The 23,242-nt window shown below is 45.1% G+C and overlaps 1 protein-coding gene across 1 annotated transcript in view; it reads left to right on the top strand.

The window, feature by feature from the left end:
* EVC (EvC ciliary complex subunit 1) overlaps positions 1-23,242 on the top strand; it is a 1,160,741-nt gene that overhangs the window by 94,931 nt on the left and 1,042,568 nt on the right. Inside the window, exon 2 of the mRNA XM_044055566.1 lies at positions 7,449-7,577. Coding sequence (XP_043911501.1) covers positions 7,449-7,577 — 129 coding nt within the window. The remainder of the gene's footprint in view (positions 1-7,448; positions 7,578-23,242) is intronic.

Raw genomic sequence — 23,242 nt, 5'->3', positions numbered from 1 at the left:
GTCTCAGCCTTACTACAGGATATGTACCCAAGGAATGGTGTACAGCAACAGTGGTCCCACTCCACAAAGGTGGTGCCACACCAGACCCCGGAAACTATCACCCTATAAGCCTGACTAGCCTGGTCTGCAAAGCTATGGAGCACATCATCATGGAACTCCTAAACAAAGACATTGGGAACCTCCAAACACTGGATCCTAACCAATTTGGCTGTGTTAAGGGCAGATCTTGCCTCTTGAACCTGGTTGACTTCTTTGAAACCGTCACCAAGGCCATAGATGAAGGGGAAGGTAGTCCACACAGCCTACCTGGACCTCGCAAAAGCCTTCGACACAATACCCCACTCTGGCATCATAAATAAGCTCACCAGCTTAAATATCAACCCCTATGTCACAAGATGGGTTGCAAACTGGCTCAGGGATAGAACCTACATGGTCAGAATTGCAGGTGCCATGTCAGACTCTAAACCAGTTACAAGTGGCATCCCACAAGGCTCAGTCCTGGGACCTCTCTTGTTCGGTATATATTTCTCAAAGGTACAGGCTAACACGGGAGGACTATGGCTGACCAAGTTCGCAGATTACTGCAAACTGGGTGCCATAATCGACTCACCGACTGACACAAGCATCCTCCAGAAGGCACTCACAGAGATGTATAACTGGTGCCAGAGCCATGGCCTAAAGCTAAATGCCAAAAAGTGCATAGTCACCCCCTTTTGGAAAAACAAAGTGCCCACAAATTACCACATAGATAGTAATCCATTAAGTACGGAAGAAGTAATTAGGGATTTGGGGACCCAAGTAGACAGCAATCTCTCCTTTGACAATCACATTGCCAAAGTGGTTAGAACGACCTTCTATATAGACCACCTTATCATGAAAGGGTTCACATCTAGATCAAGAGCGGTCATTGTGTCCCTCTACTCATCACTCATCAGGCCCGTAATTGAATACAGTGCCCCATTTGGGATGTACCTTACCCGACACCTGCAGCAACTGGAAAGACCCCAAAAGTACCACACCAAGAGGATCAAGGGACTCAAACAGATGCCCTGTGCAGTTAGGCTAAAGAAATTCCAGCTCTACTCAGTTGCTTACCGTCTACTCAGAGGCGATCTGTGCCTGACGTATAAAGCCATGTCCAACCCAGAATTAATGGACATGCTTCACCTCAGGAAATCCAAATCCCTTAGAGCTACACGCTCCAGGGACTTAAACCTCAGCACAGAAATAAATAGGACATGCTGGAGGGACAGATTCATATCCCAGAGGCTCCCCTCACTCTGGAACAAAATCCCAGTCCATGTTAGGCAGAGCCACTCAATGACCCTCTTCAAGAGAAATCTTGACGAGTGGATATGAGATCATAGGTTTACCCCTGGGATCTCTTCTGTGTCCCTGCTAGACAGAGGCACAGTAAACTAACCTTAAAAGGGCCATCTTCTGTGACCTACTATACAGATGCACAGTCAACTAATCTAAAAGGGTGGCGAAGGCCAAACACACTCTGGCTAGGCTTATAAATGCCCTAGGGCAGATAGCCTATTATCAGCCTATGAACCAATCCAACCCAGTTGTGTTCCTGTGTATCATGGGCAGTATGTTAGGAAGTCTCTAGAGGTTATGTGTGTGTGTGTGTGTGTGGGGTATGTTAGTTTGGGCATCACTGTCTGCTTTTGACTGTACACCCTGGGTGAATTTCTGATTTCCTATCCAACAGTCAGGGTTATGCTTAAATAAGGTTAGGGATGGTCTTTGCTTCACGTGGATTGGCAGCCTGTTCCAGAGCATAGGGATCTTCTGAGACGTACATCTGTCTGGCCAACGTGTCTTATTTATGTATGTCCCAAGCAAAATTTAATCCTTTGATCTAGTGGTTCTGATGCAGTTTGTTTTGCAGATATGCAAAAATCTATTAAAGCAGAATCCAAGGATGCCTTTATGCCACAAATAGATCATCTCTTAGTAATCTGTGGGAGACAACAGTATAGAGATTGTGGAAATATAGTCCCTCTCCATTGTCTGTCTTGAAGATGGGAGTAGCAAACAGCTTATATCTTTGTCCCTTCTTACTTGGATCTAACCGCAGTCTCTGTTGGAGTCCTGTTTGGCTCTTTTCTGTGTCTCCAGTCTGAAGGATCTTCATATCTGTCCTGGTCTCCACATTTGTTTCCCCTTTGAAGTATGTGCTGAAGTTCCACCTCCAGTCTCCATACAGAGCCCATGTTATCAAACTGTATTTTATTCTAGACAACCTCTAAAGCAGTGGTAGTAGTCATCTTAACTGCTTTGCAGGAAATGAGGTTCCGAGAAGTCTTGCTAACTCGAGCTGGATTTGGCAAGCGCAATCTCTTGTCTTAGCCAAGTACATCAGAGTTCTATAACCTGTATCGTGTAATATCCTTGTCCATGTGAGACTGTAGTCTACTGTGAATACATGTACATCACAGTAATACAATATTGTCATTGTTTACTGACATTGGAAACTCATTATTTTTTTAATTATGACGATTTTAGTTTCAGATGCGTGATGCCCCACAACCTCTCGAGACCCACAATTCTGGGAAAGAGAAGATCTGAAGTAGTTTACTTCATTTTATCTTTAACCTATGGGTATTCGGATCCATATCGGATCCGAGCCGGCAACTTCACAAGCATCTGCTCCAAGCTCCTCCCCCTTACCCATAATACACCACCATCTACTACCTACCCCCAGATCTCCTTTGCAGCTTCATGCATCAGCATTGTAAACTCTGTAGCTCTGAGCTTTCAGTGGTACTGTAAGTGCTTTTGGGATTGTTTTAGTGAGTTTTCAGTGAGTTAGTTTCCCTTTTCCTCCCCCCTCGCTAGTTTGTCGGTTTTTCAAAAAAAAAAAGAGGTAGTTTTGTGTACTTCCTTCCCTTCCTTAGCTTGTGCGTGGTCAGGCTAGGTTTTTGGTGACTGGGTGTTTGCTTGTTTTTGCTGTGATGGCTGATCAGCCTAAACCAACTTTTAAAAAATGCACAGCGTGTGGCCATAAGCTTTCACCAGCAGATGGCCACACTCTGTGTGTTGTTTGCTTGGGCGTTCCCCACTGGTCCGTCCAATGTAGCATTTGTGCAGGTTTCCGTCCAAGAGACGAGCTAAACTCTTGGCTAAAGGCCTGCTTCCAGCATCGACCCTGGACTCGTCGATGGTTACAGCCTCTGCTTCTTCTTCTGCAGCTCCCGCTCAACCCCCCCAGGCTGGGATTCACCCACTCGTTAGTCCTGAAGGGGTTGTTGTTAGAGGGAGAGACAAAGAGAACAAGGACAGACAAAAGGATTCAGAGAAAGGGAGAGACAAGGAAAAGAAAGGGGATATGCCCAGTAAGAAGTCTCCTGATCAAGGGACCTTGCCTGGCCTGCCTTCAAAAGTTTCTAGACCTGTTTCTCCTCGGCTCCACTCTCCCAGATTTTCCCCAGAGCCGATGGAGCCAAGGCCTTCTTCCAGATCTTCCCAGCGACCAGCCAGATCCGAGTCAGTTGCATCTTCTCGCACGACTCGGAGTCTTTCAGAAATGGACATGGACAGGATGATTCGGGCCCAAATCCAGATGGGAGTCTTGCCAGGCCCCTCTCCCTCTGGAGCGGGGACCTCAATGCCCTTCTTCCACCCGATTTCTCCTTTTCCGATCTGGCCTTCAGTTTCGGGGTACATGGATCCGAGGATCTTCGGAGCTCGGGATTCGGCGCCGATGGTTCCACCAACCTCAACTCCAGTGATTTACCTTGAGTTCCTCAGATCCGACTAGCTCAGATCCGAGAGCTCTCTGGGCTGAGGGCTGGGAGTCGGACCCAAGGGGATGGATGTATCTTCGGCTCTGAACTTGTCAAATCCAGGCCGTTACTTCACAGTTCCGGTTACCTTAGCCTCTGCTCCGATCCTCATGACAGAGCCGGGGAGAGCTTCCTCCTTGTTGGGCTCTAAGGAGGTTCGCTCTCCTTCGGCGTTCAACGTGGTGGAGAGGGTTCTCTCCCAAGGATCGAGACCCCAGCCTATTCCCTTGAATTCCGCCCAGACTCCCTCGAACTCGGTTGTGACTTCCTTCATCTTGTCTCAGGGACAGCCCTTGCTAGAGGAGCTACAGGTGGTTCCCCTGGAGGAACTCCCTGCTGTTCGCAAGTCCTCTTCAGAGAGTCCAAGTGAGGAGCGGCATCATAAGCACACGTGCAAAAGGAGGCACTTGGACTCCCCTGAGTCCCTTACTGAGGACACTGATTTGGATAAAGGAGAAGGTTCCCTTAGGTCACCCCCCCCCCTAAGGATGTCTCTCTGGAGACTTCATGGAGATCCACTGTCAGAGGGGAGGTTGGTCAGCCCCAAAACCTTCGGATAAATCCGTGTTCCTGGAGGCTTTTGGCATGGGCCCATCACTCGGATAAAATTCTCTCTCCAACCTCTGACAGACCGCCCTGGTATAAAGGATCCCCTGTGGACGCTATGGTGGTTGCAGCAGCCACCAAGAAGGAACTGGCTCAAGAGAGTTCCACAGTCCACCCTCCGGATACGGAATCCAGGACTATGGATCGATTGGGAATGCGAGTGTATTCTTCAACGACCTTTTCCATCTGAGCGCTGAACTGCTTGGCACACGTCATACGACTGCAGCGGGACTTAGTCAAGGAGTTAGCTGAGTCGCCCCCAGAGTCATTGTCGCAGGAGGATAAGCGTCTGTTCTGTGCAAAGATGTCTATTCTTAAATCAGTGTCGCACATGTCCATGCACCTCCTTTCTCATGCTACTGAAGGAGCAGCTAGGGTGGCTGGGTCTGGTGTTGCTATGAGGCGACATGCTTGGCTCAGACTGTCAGTTTGTGGACCCCTTCAAGGTGTCTTTTACGAATGCCCTCTACGATGGTTCTTCTCTTTGGGAAGACCGTCCGTGACATCCTAGTCAGAGTGAGAAAGATGGGAAGACCTTGTCTGCTGTCGGAATCCGCTTTTCTAACCCTCAAAGATCTTTTCCTGGAATCAGAGAGGGCAAAAGAAAATGTGGTTCTAGAAATCTCAGTTTTCCCGGGATTCTCTGGACAACTCATCCCCTAGAGGCAGAGGGTGACCTGATAGACACCGGCCCAGAGGCAGAGGGGGTCCGAGGAACCTTGGGCATAGGGAACCCTTGTCAGACGGGCCCACACAGCAACCCTGAGCGGTTGCCCGACTGCCCTACTCTGGAAGCAGTTGGAGGAAGATTATCATTGCACCCAGTGGCATGGGAGTCCATAACTGCAGATCACTGGGTGCTACAAATAATATCCAGAGGTTACACCGTCACGTTTGTTGCCCCTCCACTCAGACTAAAGCGCCTGTCAGATGTCCAACCCACTTAAAGGGAGATGGCAGCGCAAGAAGTTTCTAAGCTGCTTCAAAAACGAGCTATCGAACCAGTCCCCCTTGATCAGTCCGGGTTAGGCATTTACTCCAGGTTCTTTTTAGTGCCAAAAAAGATGGGGGATCCCAGACCCATTTTGGACCTGTCAACCTTAAACCTGGCTGTTGCCAAACAGAAATTTCAGATGGTCACCCTGCAGTCCATTCTCCCTTATCTTCGAGAATGCGACTGGATGTGCTCAATAGATCTCCAGGACACTTACTACCACATCAAGATGCACAGAAGCTCCAGGAGATTTCTTTGCTTCCAGCTGGGAGACCATCATTTCAGGTTCCGGTCCTTACCCTTCGGTCTCAACACAGCCCCCAGGGTGTTCACCAAGGTAATGGCAGTAGTAGCGGCTCACCTGAGGCTTCAGTGGATTCAGGTATTCCCTTACCTAGATGATTGGCTCCTCGCTGCTTCCACCAAACGTCTTCTTTGCCAAGCCAGGGATTTCTTTCTGCATCTTGCAGCCTTTTTAGGGATTACGGTCAAAGTTCCCAAGTCACTCTTGAATCCTGTGCAGGTCTTAGATTTTATCAGGGCATGGCTGGACACCTGAAAGTCTTCCTAACTCTAGACAGGGTCCAGCGTCTAAGGGCTTATGTCTCATTGATTCTTGGCCCTAGGTTGCAGATGGTGGCGGATGTTCTCAGAGCCTTGGGTTCTATGGCTGACACAATTTCTCCCCCTGCCCGCTCACGTTTCCACATGCGTGTTCTACAGTGGACTCTAGCCGTGCAGTGGTCTTGGCTGGATCTCCCCATGGCATACCCAATTCCTATCAGCAAAGCCTGCAGGGCATCACTTCTCTGGTGGGTTCAGTCGCGGGACACCCCTTTGTTCCATCCACAGCACAAGCCACAGTGACCATGGACACCTCCCAGCTAGGGAGGGGGGGGGCATTATCTGGGAAGGACAGTCCAAGGCACGTGGTCCCAGATCGAGACCAGATTGCACATCAGTGTTCTGGTGATGAGAGCAGTGCTTTTAGTGTTGCAGGCCTTCCATACCGTTCTTCCTCTGGGAACTATTGCAATTCAGTCAGACAACATGTCTGTTACATCAGCAAACAGGGAGGAACCAGGTCTTACCCTCTGTGTAGCGAGGCTACGAGAGTTTGGGAGTGGGCGATCTCCACCAGTTGGTTTCTGATTGCAACGCACATCCTGGGATGCTCCAACATTTTAGCAGACAAATTGAGGCAGGCTATCCTGATGCCATACGAGTGGTCTCTGAAGCAGTCAGTAGCGGAGCAGATCTTCCTTGCGTGGGGTCAGCCTTGCTGCGATCTCTTTGCATCTCCTTTCAACACAAAGTGCAGCGAGCTGTTCACTCTGATCCCCTCACCAGGGGAACCCCCCAGAGACAACACTAGTCCATGCTTGGCCTCCCGGGCTTCTATATGCTTATCCCTCGTTACCACTCATTCCGAAGCTTCTTCAGAAGGGTTGTCGACTCCTCATTGCCCCGTTCTGGCCTCGTCAGGTTTGGTTTCACTTCCTCTGGTCTCATGTTCTAGCTCCTCCTTGGATTCTCGATCCCTGCCCGGATTTCATTTCTCATCCCTCGGAGATCTGTTCACCCAACCTGGACAGTTTCAAGCTGACAGCTTGTTTGCTCCAGTTCCCTTAATTGCTAGAACTTCCGGTCTTTCATCTTCAATTAAAACTATTTTGGTGGTGGCTCACTCATAAGTCTTACACCAGGAAGATTTACCGCAGTAAATGGAAACTATTATCTATTTTGGCATTTCAGAGAAAGCTGGACCATTTTACGGCCCCTGTTCTAGACAACCTCTGAAGCAGTGGTAGTAGCCATCTTAGCTGCTTTGCAGGAAATGAGGTTCCGAGAAATCTTGCTAACTCAAACTGGATTTGGCAAGAGCAATCTCTTGTCTTAGCCAAGTACATCAGAGTTCTATAACCTGCATCGTATAATATCCTTATCCACATGAGACTGTAGTCTACTGTGAATGCATGTACATCATAGTAATACAATATTGTCATTGTTTATTGACATTGAAAACTTATTTTTTTTAATTTTGATAATTTTAGTTTCAGAAGCGTGATGCCCCACAACCTCTCAAGACCAACAATTCTGGGAAAGAGAAGTTAAATAAAGGGATATCAGACTCAAAGTGGAGACCTTCAAAAACTAAAATCCGAGATAGCATTTCATTGGAGGTAAGATTTTTATTCCTTTCCCTGTTATGGGTTATTTAACTTAATGATTGTAGGTTTTACATATTCTTTGAATAATTCAAACTTTGATAGCTGTAATCTGTTCATAGGTGCTTACTAGGTTGCTGATTTTTGAAAATCTTAAGAAGCCTAACCTTACATTCCCATTGTAATTTCTCCTGTATTTTTTATACAAATAATCCATAGTATGCTGAACAACAATATGTGGGGACATTTACATGTTTCCCGTATCAGTGAGTGACACGGGTGCTCAACAGTGGTAGAATTTGTGGCTACCCATCACTTCATCCAATTTATGTTTGAATGGAGTAAAGAAGTACTTCGCTTTATGTGGAGTGGAAGAAGGTTCCGTAGAAGTGGTGTTCTGTATAGGTACATGCCTATCCCTCAAACATTCTGTTTTGTAGGACATTGTGATCCCATGAGTGGGTGTTAATACTCTCATAAGGCTTACAAATTTGTAATAGGTCTGGCAGAATATACATAAGGCACAGGTCACTTCTCAGTGGCTTGTATAATATTGAGAAGAGTGACAAGGCTGTGAGACTGTCTTAGTTCTTGTGATTTAGGCCATCGCTTTTTAATGAGAAAGCAATGTCGTTGTTCCAGTTGTGACATGTACTTGTACAGGTACATACCAAAAGGTCCTTATACTCCTTGATCAGCCTGATGGGTGATGAGTACAGTGGAATTACTGCATCTCTGGACTTGGATGCAATACCTTTAGATATAAGCTGTGTGATAAAAAAGGACTTACAACAGAAGATAGAGGGAGATGAAAACGCACTTCCTTATTGGCACAGGTTCCCAGATCCCTAACTGTGTGGGATCAATTGTCAGGGGTTTGTTGTTAGTGTGGTAGTTGCAAGAGGATTCATACTTGATGAAGGATATGATTCTACACTTCTTGACATTTAAATTTGTCCTTTTGACACCAGTTATTTGTTCGGGACAGGCCCTCCTTGGAAGATCTTGATGTACTTTGGGGAGTTTATAATGGTGCTAAATTTGCAGACATCTGAACACTTCAGCTACAACCCCTTAATATTAGCTTTGACTACTAAGAAGTAAGTGCCAAATATGAGCGGCCCAGAGACTCACCCCAGAATGCACAACTACTGATTTATCTTTTACAGGAGGTAGTCGCCCACCTTAACTTCCTGAATTGTACTAGTGAGCCAGTGTGCTATCCAAAAAGTTAAATTGGGACTGACATTTAGCTGGGAGAATACCTATGATACCCGAGTGTGGAATGATGTTGAATGCCTTTGTGAGGTCTAGGTATGTGGTGTGTACTGTGTTCCTCATCCATTGCTTCAATAAATATTTCAGTGAAGTTGGCTAGGTTAAGTGGGTGGTGGCTGCCCATGATTATCTGAACTAGGTTGGGTATAGAGTCCTATAGCCTTGATTATTAATTTCATAATGATCTGTTTTATAGCTTTACAGATGAGACTGGTCAGGCATATGGGTCTAATTATCTGGGTCCATTGAAGTCCCACCTTTGTGTAAGGGGATGACTTTTGTTGTCGTCCATTCATCTGCCACAAAACCTGTTTTAAGGCTAATATTGAATAGCTTCTTTAGAGTGTCAAGCAAATTGTGTTTCAGACTGACTAGTATGCAGCCTGATGTGTTATCTGGCTCTATAGATGTACTTTTCTTGGCCTTGAAAACGTGTTCTTGTGAGATGGAGGGGGTATAGATATGGGTACGTGATCTGAGGATATTGAAGGGGAGAGAGGGTGAAGTTTGAGCTAAATTTGTCTGGTAGAAAGTTGTGTTTTCTGGGTTTGAATATGCAGTATCACTTGCTATTAGCTGTGCACAGTGCAAGGCATTGTTTCTCAGATTTCTAACATAATTAAAGACGTCTCCAACCCCTGTTGGACCTTTGTGCTTCAGTCCCCCCCTCCACCTGTGGTGGCTTCTACCCCTGCCTTCCGGTTTTGGGGGCTTTGGATCAGAGTTTATCCCCAAAATTGCCCTAGTGATAAAGTTTTGGTCAGCTTCCACTGTGATGACAATTCTAATCTGATTGGTTCTAAATATCTCAGATCCAGAAGGATTTCTGAGCTGAAGCATTAGCCAAGTTCTGGGTGCCAGGGATTAACTCCAAAATTATTGGAGACTTCCCTTACTTTGGAGTCTTAGAGCTAGATATCTTGGCTCTGACATTGGTCTCTGAGCAGAGTCAGATGAATTCGCAGGACCAACCTTGTTTGGAAGCTTCATTTCCTACTGGGATGGTGTTGGGTTCACCCTTTGCTTTACTTTCAAGATGGTCAAGAGATCTCTCCTTTTCTGGTGAGCAAATTTTTTTTTGTTACTTGTCTCTGCCTGTTCTCCAGTGAAAGGCCTTGGGTTCTGATCCTGCTTCTCCTATCCCATCTGTACAGCCGGTTCCTCTGAGCCTCGAAATGGTCCACATTCATCCCCTCAGTCTCCTGAGCCCTGTCCAGAGCATTCCATCTCAGAGGTCCTTTGGAAATATACATGCAGGAGGAGGCATGTTGACTCCCCACAGGAGTCGCTCACTGAGGAGACAGATTTTGATGAAGGGGAAGTGTTCCCCGATCACCATTTGAAGATTTCTCATTCAGAGAGGTCCTCAGACTTCTAAGACAGAAAGGCAGTTAGTCATCTGAAGCGCCATCACAAGAGGAATCGGTGTTTTCTCAAGGCTTTCAGATCTGGCTCAGCTGCGTTTTGGGTCGCTCCTCCTGCAAATAAGATGGTGGATGTAATCTCTTAGTGGGCATGGAAGGAGCTGAATGTGGTAGAACCTATTCTGCATAAACTTGATCAGTTTCTTGTTGCACCAAAGGATCACCAGCATTGGAGCAAGGGTCTGGCATTGAATGCCATAGTAATAGTGGCAGCCACCAAAAAGGAGCTGGCCGAAGAAAACTCATCTGTGTGTCCCCCTAACAGGGAGTCTAGGGTATCGGACCGGTTTGGGAAGTGAGGTTTGCACCTCAACTACCTTCACTTTTTAGGGCGCTGAATTATCTGCCACACATGACAAGATTTCAGAGAGAGTTGACTAAAGAGCTGTTCAAATCTCTTTCAGGAAAACTATGGACTCGCAGCTGGCCACCCTACAGTTCCTGTCATGCTTCCATGCATGTGATTTCCAATGTGACTGAAGGCATTTCTATAGCTGTAGTTACAGGCACTAGCATAGGGAAACACACTTGGATGCACTTGTGACTCTGTGGAGCATTTCAGGACGTTCTTTGTAAATGCCTCTTTCAGTGGTTTGACTCTCTTTGGACCAGAAGTCAAGAACATGCTCTCTAGAAGTGAGAAAGATGGGGGAAAAAAACTTTCTGCCATAGTGCTATGGTTCTCTTCCCACCAGAGGTCCTTCTCTAGAAACCAGAAGAGAGTTGAGGTGTGGTTCCAGAAGTCTCAAGGGTTTTCCCTGGACACTCCTGGAGATAAACCCCTCAGGGCAGAGGGGGTAATTCTAGCAGCAGATGTCACCTATGTAACAGAGGAGGCCTGCAGAACCAAAGCTTTGTGGCTCCATTCTCTGACAGCTCTTGGCGCTCCTGAATGGTTACCAGACTGCAGTACTCTGGAGGCAGTCTGGGGGTGCTTGTCTATGCACCCAGAGGCCTGGACATTCATCACAGAAGATTTCTGGGTGTGGTGGATCATAGCCAGAGGCTCCTTCATTTCATTACTGTACTTTCCCCTTCACAAAAGGAACTTCCGAGTGTTCCACCATCTCAAAGAAAAGCAGCCACTGTAGAAGTAAAAAAGCTGCTAGACAAGTGAGTCATCCAGGAGGTCCCATCAGACCAGTATTGATCCAGAACTTACTGAAAATTCCTTTTGGTACCAAAGAAGAACGGGGACCTCAGACCAATTTTGGATCTCTGTCATCTCAGTCAATATGTCAGACACACACAGTTCTGGATAGTCACAGTACAGTCCATCCTGTTTCTGTTGAGGAAGAACAACTGGATGTGCCTGATAGATTGTCAAGATGCATACTACTGCATTATGATGGACAGGTGGTCCAGAAGGATTCTGTGTTTCTGGCTGGGAGCTGTTCACTTTCAGTTTAGAGCCTTGCCCTTTGTTCTGACCACAGCACCCTGGGTGTTCATCAAGTGTGTGGTAGTGGTTGCTGCTCACTTCATACTGCAAGGGTTCTGGGTATTCACATGCATTGAAACCTTGCAATGATGGAGTGTTTTCTTTGGTCCTGATCCAGTTCTCTGTAATGATGCATATATTGATTTTTTTTAGTGTAAGAGGTGCTTGTATGTAGTGGAATTTTCTGTTCAGGCACCTAGTGTTGAGCAGCAATACTGTAATGTTATCAGGATTCTGTTTGTTTATGTCGGTATCTGTAGAAGACTGGCATTGCCTAAATAAGGCACTAGGGCTGTGGCCAAGGATTTAGCCAATCTATGAAGGCCTGCGGGGGGGGGGGGGGTGCAGGCCATTCCTGGCAAAGCAGTTGGGACTGTCTGTCCTCTCTTCCAAGGCTGATACATATTGTACCCCTTTGAGTGACACCAGAAGCTAAGCCTACTGTTGAAATCAATAATCTTTTGTTTGTATTGCAGGATAATTCTTGGTCATGGTAGAATGCTCCTCAAGGCTAGGTTTATACCAGCCTACAAAACACATTCCTAGAGCTCCATCATGTCTGTTTTCATATAGTGCATGGAGGTAGGTACATCCCTGATCATTTACACACGTGTACTGTTGACTGTACCATATCTGTGCTTGTAGTGCAAGGCTTTGAGTACTTGCATGACATGGTGAATCCTGGTGCCTGATAGGCAACTGCCTGTGACCCTCTCTCTTTGCACAGCCTGGAAAGTGGTGCATCAGTGTTTCTCTGAATGGAGTCCGCTATGACTAGGATATTGATTTATGTGGAGGTTTTCCTTATGGGCTTTTGAAATGAGTCACTGTGACTCTTGGACATATGTTTTATGCTGGGTACTGCCTGTGATTTATATTTGTGTGGTTGGTGAAGATACTTCTCTTATGTTACATTTAGAAGGTCTTTGTGGTTTAGGTAGTTTACTTTAAAGATTCTCTGGATAATCTAGATCTGTGTGTTTGGTCTGAGCTTTGTATGCTTTTATTTAGTGCTGTGCGGTGTGGTACTGTTAACCTGCTTATTATTTGTTTTGGCTTTGAGAGAGAGAGAGAGCTTCTCTTCCAATAAACTTGTATAACTGCATCTCTCACACTGTGCCTAATGGTTTAAGTAATAGGTGGTTGTCAAAATGTGAGACAATTGCTACTGTGTCTTAGGATGTCCATTTCAAGCAGGCTGATTACAAAAAGTTTGAAAATTGCAAATCCATCATTCTAGGTGTTTACAAATTTTGGTTGAAGGGGGCATTGTGCGCATGGGTTTGGAGCAGATTTACTGGGTATGCTATTAGTCTAATACAAATCTAAGTCTGCATGAGAAGGGCAACTTGCAACCTAGAGTGAACCAGAGCCTCTTCACACAACTTCTTACTGTTCTGAGTTTGAAAAGTAACTAAAAGCACAACAATTAAATGCAGTAACACTGATAATTTCATTCAGTAGTAAAGAACATAATGCAGATTGTAAAAACAATTCAATTAATAGCTGTAGCTTCAAATTCAGAGAAAAAAGTAAGAGTGCCAAAACATGAGCCCCCAATCAAAACAGATTTAAATACCTAGACACTGCACAGAACCCCTTGAAAGCACAATGCATGCAGTAAAATGTCTTTGGTTGATAGCTGTAACTTCAGTTTCTGGGAAAACACTATTAAATGCAGAAAAAATGACAAGAGCCACTCAAACTGATTTAAATGGTTAGACTACTTTAATTGCAGTAGTGTAAACGTACTTTCCTAGATGCAAAATGGAGTTAACATGCCTCATTTGGTTATAGCTTCTGTACAGGAGCATCAGCTTCCAATAGCCGTAGAGTAAGACGACAGTGGCAGGTTGCTTGTAATAACTCTTATTCAGCTGAAAATTATTTTACAAGTACAACTGTGTTTACACTTGAGTATAAGAACTAGAAAATATATAATTTGGTAAGAGGAGGTCCATCCTCCATCCTCTTTAATAACATTACTATAGCTGGTAGCTATAGGGACCACTTGGCAAGTAACTTTCCCAGGCTGCTAAAGCTGGCAGCTGTAGGGACTACTTGGCAAGTAATTTTCCCAGGCTACTAAAGACCCTGCCTTTTCCTATAATGTGCAGTGATTCACCTTGGTGTGTCTAGGCTGCCATTGTGTTTTGTTCAGAAAGAAACATTTCTTTTCTACTAACCATACATACTTGAACTTATTTTTTTCATGGCTTCACTGCTGTCTTTTAACTATACTTTCAACCATTATTACCTACATTTTGGGAATTGTTCCCACGATTTGGGTCTAGGCCTTCCCTTAATGGTGATCTGTTATAAAATAACTATTTTTTAAATATCTATGTTAAATTGACACATTTCAGTAGTGACACAGGTACACACATTGTTATATAAAGGAAAATAAACATTATAAACATTTTCATTAAATTGATGTATTAACCCAGCCATTGGAGATGCACAAGCCAGTGTATTTCTTTGTGCCGGTCCCAAACCCGGATAAATGGGGAGGGTTGCGTCAGGAAGGGCATCCGACATAAAACCTCTGCCAAGTTTAATGATGCTGAGGAAGTTTCATAATTACATACCGGATCGGTCGAGGCCTGGGTTAACAACGACCGCCACCAGTACTGTTGGCCAACAGGGTGCTGGCGGAAATTGGGCTACTGTTGGCTGAAGAGGAGGGGGAAGGCATGCCCGAAGACTGAGGTTAGGAACTTTGAATGTTGGCAGTATGACTGGTATAGGGAGAGAGCTAGCTGATATGATGGAGAGAAGGAAGGTTGATATATTGTGCGTGCAAGAGACCAGATGGAAGGGAAGTAAGGCCAAGTGTATAGGAGGCGGGTTCAAATTGTTCTATCATAGGTTCATACTAGGCTATCTGCCCTAGGGCATTTATAAGCCTAGCTAGAGTATATTTGGCTTTCGCCACCCATTTTAAATTAATTTTGCTATGCCCTTTTTCGAGGTTAGTATACTGTGCCTCTGTCTAACAGTGACACAGAAGTGATACCCGGGGTAAACCTATGATCTCCCATCCACTCATCAAGATTCCTCTTGAAGAGAGTCAATGAGGGACTCTGCCTAACCTGGACTGGGATTTTATTCCATAGTGAAGGGAGCCTCTGGGTTATGAATCTGTCCCTCCAGCATGTCCTATTTATTTCAGTGCTGAGGTTCAAGTCTCTTGAGCATGTAGCTCGATGGGATTTGGATTTTTTGAGGTGCAGCATGTCCCTTAATTCCGGGTTGGACATGGCCTTATACGTCAGGCACAGGTCACCTCTGAGCAGGCGGTATGCCACTGAGTAGAGCTGGAGTTTCTTTAACTGGACAGCATATGGTATCTGTTTGAGCCCTTTGATCCTCTTGGTGAGGTACTTTTGGGGTCTTTCCAGTTGCTGCAGGTGTTTGGTAAGGTACATCCCAAAAGGGGCATTGTACTCGATTATGGGCCTGATGAGGGATGAGTAAAGAGGCACGATGACGTCCCCTAATCTAGATGTGAATCCCTTCATGATTAGGTGGGCTATATAAAATGTTTTTCTAACCACTTTGGCCACGTGGTTGTCAAATGAGAGATTGCTATCAACTTGGATCCCCAGGTGCCTAATGACTTCTTCTGTACTTAATGGATTACCACCTATGTGGTAATTCGTGGGCACTTTGTTTTTGCCAAAGGGGATGACTATACACTTTTTGGCGTTTAGCTTGAGGCCATGGCTCTGGCACCAGTTGTCTGTTTCTATGAGGCCCTTTTGGAGGATGCTTGTGTCGGCTGGAGAGTCGATTATGGCGCCCAGTTTGCAGTCATCTGCGAACTTGGTCAGCCACAGTCCTTCCATGTTGGCCTGTACCTCCGAGAAATATATACCAAACGAGAGGTCCCAGGACTGAGCCTTGTGGGACGCCACTTGTAACTGGTTTGGAGTCTGACATGGCTCCAGCAATTCTAACCATGTGGGTTCTGTCCTTGAGCCAGTTTGCAACCCATCTAGTGACATAGGGGTTTATATTTAAGCTGGTGAGCTTATCTATAATGCCTGAGTGGGGTATTGTATCGAAGGCTTTTGCGAGGTCCAGATAGGCTGTGTGGACCACCTTCCCTTTGTCAATGGCCTTGGTGACTGTTTCAAAGAAGTCAACCAGGTTTAAGAGGCAGGATCTGCCCTTAACAAAGCCAAACTGGGTAGGATCCAGTGTCTGTAGGTCCCCAATATCTTTATTTATGAGGTCCATGATGATCCTTTCCATAGCTTTGCAGACCAAGCTAGTCAGGCTTATGGGGCGATAGTTTCCAGGGTCCGTTGAGGCACCACCTTTGTGGAGAGGGACCACTGTTGCTGTACGCCACTCTTTGGGTACATATCCTGTAGTAAGGCTGAGATTGAACAGTAGTTTTATGTTTGGGTTTAGCTCTTCTTGGAGTTCATGTAGGACGCAGCCTGGAACACCGTCTGGTCCCATTGATGCTGTGTTTTTTTGCTTTGGAGAGGGCGGCTCCCACCTGAGCATCTGAGATGTCAGGGGGGCAGCACTCTGCTGGGATAGATATTTGCCCTTTTGGTGGGGAGAGGGGGGAGAAGTTTGAGCTGAACCTGTCAGCTAGGATGTTGGCAATGTCTGTGGGATCAGTGTATTTTTGTCATTTTGGACTAATTCTGAGCATATCTGGGAATTCCCACCCAGGTTCCTAACATAACTAAAGAAAGCCTTGTGATTATCTTTAGTGTCCTGTGCAATTTTTCTCTCGAAGCTGGCCTTTGACGATTTTATGAGTGCCCTTAGTTTTTTGCTAATACTGATCAGAGATGCCTTCCCTTTTTGGGATTTTGCTCTATCATGTAGTAGCTTCCTCCTTCTATTGTATAGTTTGTTTATGGCTGGGGTCCACCAGACAGGTCGCCTGCCTTTGGAGGATTGGGTCTTGGTTTTATTTGGGATTGCATGATCCATGCATTCCTGAAGGTGTTCATAGAATGCATTTATAATGGATTCTGCAGTCTGGGCCGTATTTTCCACAGGCCCGGGGGCTTTGAAGGATTCCACCTCGGTTTTGAGGAGTGTGAAATTTGCTTTAGAGAAGTTTTTCACTGTGGTTTTCTGGGCAGGGGGTGGGGTCGGGATGTGAATATCCAGTGAGATCAGTTTATGGTCTGATCTTACCAGCGAGGGATACACTTCTGGTCTGGAGCATAGAGTCCCCATGTTGGTGATGATCAGGTCCAGTATGTTTTCCCCTCTTGTCATGCTGTGGATGGCAGAAGAAATGGGGTAGGGGTTAAACTAACAGAACAGTAGGCCAATAGTGTTTTGGAGGTGAAGAGAGTGTCTGATAGAGTGAAGTTTATGAAGCTTGAAATTGATGGTGTAATGATAAATGTTGTTAGTACATATGCTCCACAAGTTGGGTGTGCGATGGATGAGAAAGAAAAATTTTGGAGTGAGTTGGATGAAGTGGTGAGTGTACCCAAGGGTGAGAGACTAGTGATTGGAGCGGACTTCAATGGGCATGTTGGTGAAGTGAATAGAGGGGTTGAGGAAGTGATGGGTAGGTATGGTGTTAAGGAGAGGAATGCAGAAGGTCAGATGATTGTGGATTTTGCGAAAAGGATGGACATGGCTGTGGTGAATACGTATTTTAAGAAGAGGGAGGAGCATAGGGTGACGTACAAGAGTGGAGGAAGATGCACACAGGTGGATTATATCCTATGTAGGAGGGCCAGTCTGAAGGAGATTGGAGACTGTAAATTGGTGAGTGGGGAAAGTGCAGTTAAGCAGCATAGAATGGTGGTCTGTAGGATGATGTTGGTGATCAAGAAGTGGAGGAGGAGTGTGAAAGCAGTGCCAAGGATTAAATGGTGGAAGTTAAAAAAGGGTGATTGTGAGGTGGAGTTCAGGGAAGAGTTAAGACCGGCACTGGGAGGCAATGAAGAGTTACCGAATAGCTGGGTAACTACAGCAGAGCTAGTAAGGAAGACTGCTAGGAAGGTGCTTGGTGTGACATCTGGACAGAGGAAGGAGGAAAAGGAGACATGGTGGTGGAATGAGGAAGTACATGAGAGTATACAGAGGAAGAGGCTGGCTTAGAAGAAGTGGGATTGTCAAAGAGATGAAGAAAGTAGACATGAGTATAAGGAGATGAGGCACATGGCAAAGAGAGAGGTGGCGAAGGATAAGGCATATAGAGAGTTGTATGAGAGATTGGACACTAAAGAGGGAGAAAAGGACCCGTACCGATTGGCTAGACAGAGGGACAGAGCTGGGAAAGATGTGCAGCAGGTAAGGGTGATAAAGGACAGTGAGGGAAACATACTCACAAGTGAGGAGAGTGTGTTGAGTAGATGGAAAGAGTACTTTGAAGGGCTGATGAATGAAGAGAATGAGAGAGAGAGAGAAGGTTGGATGATGTGGGGATAGTGAATCAGGAAGTGAAGCAGATTAGCAAAGAGGAAGTAAGGACAGCTATGAAGAGGGTGAAGAATGGAAAGGCTGTTGGCCCAGATGACATACCAGTGGAAGCATGGCAGTGGAATTTTTAACCAGATTGTTTAATGAAATTTTGGAAAGTCAGAGGATGCCTGAGGAGTGGAGAAAGTGCTTTAGTACCTATATTTAAGAATAAGGGTGATGTGCAGAGCTGCAGTAACTACAGAGGGATAAAATTGATCAGTCACAGCTTGAATTTATGGGAAAGAGTAGTGGAAGCTAGGTTAAGAAGGGAGGTGATGATTAGTGATCAGCAGTATGGTTTCATGCCAGGAAAGAGCACTACAGATGCAATATTTGCTCGGAGTGTGTTGTTGAAGTACAGAGAAGGTCAGAAGGAGTTGCATTGCGTCTTTGTGGACTTAGAGAAAGCATATGACAGGGTGCCTAGAGAGGAGTTGTGGTATTGTATGAGGAAGTCGGGAGTGGCAGAGAAGTATGTAAGAGTGGTACAGGATATGTACAAGGGTAGTGTGACATTGGTGAGGACTGCTGTGGGAGTGACAGATACGTTTAAGGTGGAGGTGGGATTACATCAAGGATCAGCTCTGAGCCCTTTCTTATTTGCAGTGGTGATGGACAGGTTGACAGATCAGATTAGACAGGAGGCCTCGTGGTCTATGATGTTTGCAGATGACATTGTGATATGTAGTGAGAGTAGGGACCAGGTTGAGGAGACCCTGGAGAGGTGGAGATATGCTTTAGAGAGGAGAGGAATGAAGGTCAGCAGGGCTAAAACTGAACTGTTGATCCCAAGTACTTAAACTCATCCACCTTTACCAACTCTACTCCCTGCATCCTCACCATTCCTCTACCCTCCCTCTCATTTAAACACATACATTCTGAGTAACGGTGAGTGTGGAAGAGAGGTGAAGAAGAGAGTACATGCAATGGGTGGAGAAGAGTGTCCGAAGTGATTTGTGACAGACTGGTACCAATAAGAGTGAAAGGGAAGGTCTACAAGAGGGTAGTGAGACCAGCTATGTTATATGGGTTGGACACGGTAGCATTGACGAAAAGGCAGGAGTCAGAGCTGGATGTGGCAGAGTTAAAAATGTTAAGATTTGCACTGGGTTTGACTAGGATGGACAGGATTAGAAATCGGTATATTAGAGGGTCAGCTCAGGTTGGACAGTTTGGAGACAAAGCAATAGAGGCGAGATTGCATTGGTTTGGATATGTGCTGAGGAGGGATGCTGGGTATATTGGGAAAAGGATGCTAAGGATGGAGCTGCCAGGTAAGAGGAAAAGAGGAAGGCCTAAGATAAGGTGTATGGATGTGGTGAGAGAGGACATGCAGGTGGTTGGTTGAAAGAGCATGATGCAGAGGACAGGAAGAAATGGAAACAGATGATCCGCTGTGGCGACCCCTAACGGGAAAAGCCGAAAGAAGAAGATGATGATTATACATACATTTTTTTAAACAATTATCATTCAGTACAATATTGCACAAATTTCCCAATTCCTGACTTACTTTAAAACATCACTTCTGTGTATTGTTCCCACAAATTCCATTTATTTCTCTGCAATATGTTCCTTCCTTTTTATAAAGATCCTACCTCCAATTCTTTTATTGCCTTTACAATATTCAATACTTCCGTTACAACTGGTTTGGGTTTTGAGTTCTGTTTTGTAGTAATTGCTTTTATGGTAACTAATGACATTAAACTTAGCAAAGCCTTAGTATGGCTAGGCAATTCATTTTTTATATCCTACTTCAAAAGGATGGTTTTCTTAGTTATTTTCCCCCAGCATTTTTGGCAAAGTACTGCAAAGGTAATTATTTTAAAATCTGCCAAATTATTATATTCTCAAACACGTGCTCCCAGTTGCTACTCTTTCTCTAAACACCTCCAGCAACTGTTACCTACCTGATGGAAAATTCTCTGTAGAATGCTTTTGGTATAAAAAAAAGTATGCAAGCACTCAAAAATCCTAAACTGTCTGGACATTGCTGCATGCTTGGGAGCCATACAGATGTCATTTGTTCCACTTTTTCGAGGGTTACTTCTAATTATTTTCCCTACAGTTTATATTCATTTGCTGTATTTATTTACCATGGCTTATTCCTTTAGAGAGAGAGAGTGCCTGTATGAGAAAATTCCTTTCCAGGATAGCCACAAGACTGAGAGAAGTTCTTAGTAGCAGGAGTAGACTACTTGATGGCCATTTCACTGAAAAACACATTGACAAAGCACGTACATCAAGTAGTCTACTTTTTGCATCGCACACATCTGTAACACCTGCATGGACACAAACACGCTTTCAATTCAAACAGCAGCAAGTATGCACACATTAACACACGCACACTCACTCTTTTTTTTTTTTTTAGATTTCCCCAGAATTTACATAACCAACTTCCAAGATAGCATTTATCTTGGAACACTGAGTCACAGAAACACCCATCTAACATTCACCACACTCGGATCACTCAGTTACAATCACCCTCACACAGTAAGCAGCCAGCATAGTCTCAAGTGCATGCGCACGCACACAACAAACCAGAAACCTCTGTAGTTACTCGTTTACTCACTGTGTTAATCCCACACACACCACAAGCAGTGTTTTTACTAACACAAATACATGTATGTATGTGCGTGTATATATACACACACACGCTAAACAAACTTTCAGTTGACTCACTTGGGACTGTCATAAAGACACATACTTAAACATGCCTAACTCTCCTCTCAAGTCTGACACCACACACACACACACACACACACACACACACACACACACACACACACACACACACACACACAGATTTTAGACCTCACACACACTCAAGACTGCTTAATCCTTTCAGTCAAAAAGCAAACTCACAGTCACACTACTCATCTCAAGTCTTGCACCACGCACTAAAAATCAAACTCGCTGACCCCCTCACATGCATTCAGTTTCCTGAAATTTGTCATGAAAGCGCAAAACAGTTTTTGCTTGGGACATAATTTATTTACCTGCAGTCACCTGAGCTCATGCACACAATACCAACAGGCATGCATGTAATCTGTACTCATGAAAGTGTGTTCTCGAACAATGGACTTCATTGAGTTGACAAGCAACAACCTGTTGTCCAAAATCTGTGTTTAATATCCAAGCAAAGAGTACAGTACTCAAAAGTGCCAGATGTTTAGTTGGTTGACAACTTCAGCCAAAAAAAAGTAGAAATAAAAGCTTAAAGCATTATTTGTGTAGCAAGCTTCGTCAGTCTAAGAACTTTGGGAGCCTTTTTTTCCAGTGGCGTCAAGGCCTCATCAGATGGTTGATTCCTCAACTTGTAAAATACACAAAGTACAGAATTGTCCTACACACAAGTTTCCTTCTGCCTCTCCAGTCTCTTTGATTAAGCCTGGAACGACATGATCGACAGACCACAATGCTTTGCCAGAGGTGGTCTGCACCTGTCGCCCCTGGGATTCATGTTACTAGGTAAGGCTCTTGCCACCCCTATAGTGCCTTTTTAAGGCAAAGTTCAAAGGACAAAACCACCACTGTAACCGGTACAAGCATGCAAAATCTGAAGGTAATGCTACTCAATGCTAGAAGTCTAAACCTCAAAATGCACTCTCTCGAGGCACTCCTAAAAATGGTGAACATCGATATCTGTGCAGTAACTGAGACCTGGTTCAAGGCTCCAGAGAGCACTCCTGCAATACCAGGCTACAACTTTTACCACACTTTTCGGCCACCAAACCAGGACTGAAACACTAAAGGTGGAGGAGTGTCCATATTCACCAAGGATATTCACACCACCAGGCCAGTTGCCCAACACAATGTGCCTGAAATTCTCCAGGTGCAACTAACACTAGGTAAGACTGCAATCCAAATTGTAGCTGCAGATCCCCCACCATGCCCCAAGATTCTCACTACACCTTTCTAAACATACTGGAAAATATTAAGATACAACCAAACACCCTAATACTGAGTGATTTCAACTACCCTGCCATTAACTGGGGAAGCTACATGTGTACCAACACCTTTGTTCAATGGTTCGTGGAATTCATAAATTCCAATGCCCTGGATCAACTAATCCATAGTCCCACCAGGGGCTCCAATATCCTAGACCTGGTCAACATAGGAAATCGATGCTCCACACCTATGGTCACCCTTTCGTTGGTCAGGTCTGACTATAAGCTAATCACCCTTGACATCCACACCCCCCCCCCCCCCCCCCCAGTAAGGAAACCTCTGTAAAAAAAACTTCTCCAAAGCCAACTTCATGCTACTCAAGTCAGAAGTGACAAACTTCATGACACCCATGCAGACGGGAACTGAAAGTTCGACTGCTGAATCCTACACTAAGGCACTGTCTGAGCACATCCACTCGTGCAGGAATCATGCCATCCCAAATAGAACCAAGACGCTCTCTTCCAAAAAGAGGAAGCCAATCTGGTGGTCCCCTGCCATAAACAAGCTTTACAACAAAAGGAAGAAACTGTTGCAGAAAAGAGGAAAATCTCAGGATGCAAAAAACTCCCTTACCAGCCTCAGTAAGAAGCTGAGATCCCTCACAAAATCCTCCAAAGCTAGTTACAAAAAGTAAAATTGACAAAGATTCGAAAGACAACCACAAGGCATTCTATAGCTATGTCAAGAATCTAAATGGTAATGCTCAGATCTGCTCTGAGCTACAACAGAATGGCAGTAAATATACTGATCCCAAGGATATTGCCAATATCCTGGCAGATGGATTCAGTGCCAACTTCACCCCCACTTACCCTCTAAAAGGTCCATCTCAATACCAAAAAATTGCCAAATTCCGGTAATAACGGCCACACAGGTAAAAGCCGCACTCTCCAAAACTAAGAATACAGCATCCATGGGACCAGACGACATCCCGGGCTGTGTACTACATGAACTACAAAATTAACTGGCACCACACCCAAGTTTCATGTTTAATCATAGGCTCACTTCAAGCTTCGTGCCCACTGAGTGGCGCACAGCTACAGTTATCCCACTTCACAAGGGGGGATCCACCTTGGATCCTGGGAACTACTGCCCCATCAGTCTGATGAGCCTGATCTGCAAGGCCATGGAACGTA

This window comes from Protopterus annectens, chromosome 14.part0 (genome assembly GCF_019279795.1).
Source record: "Protopterus annectens isolate FY-2018-M chromosome 14.part0, PAN1.0, whole genome shotgun sequence".
Taxonomy (NCBI): Eukaryota; Metazoa; Chordata; order Ceratodontiformes; family Protopteridae; genus Protopterus; species Protopterus annectens.
This window is presented reverse-complemented; position numbering and strand designations above follow the sequence as displayed.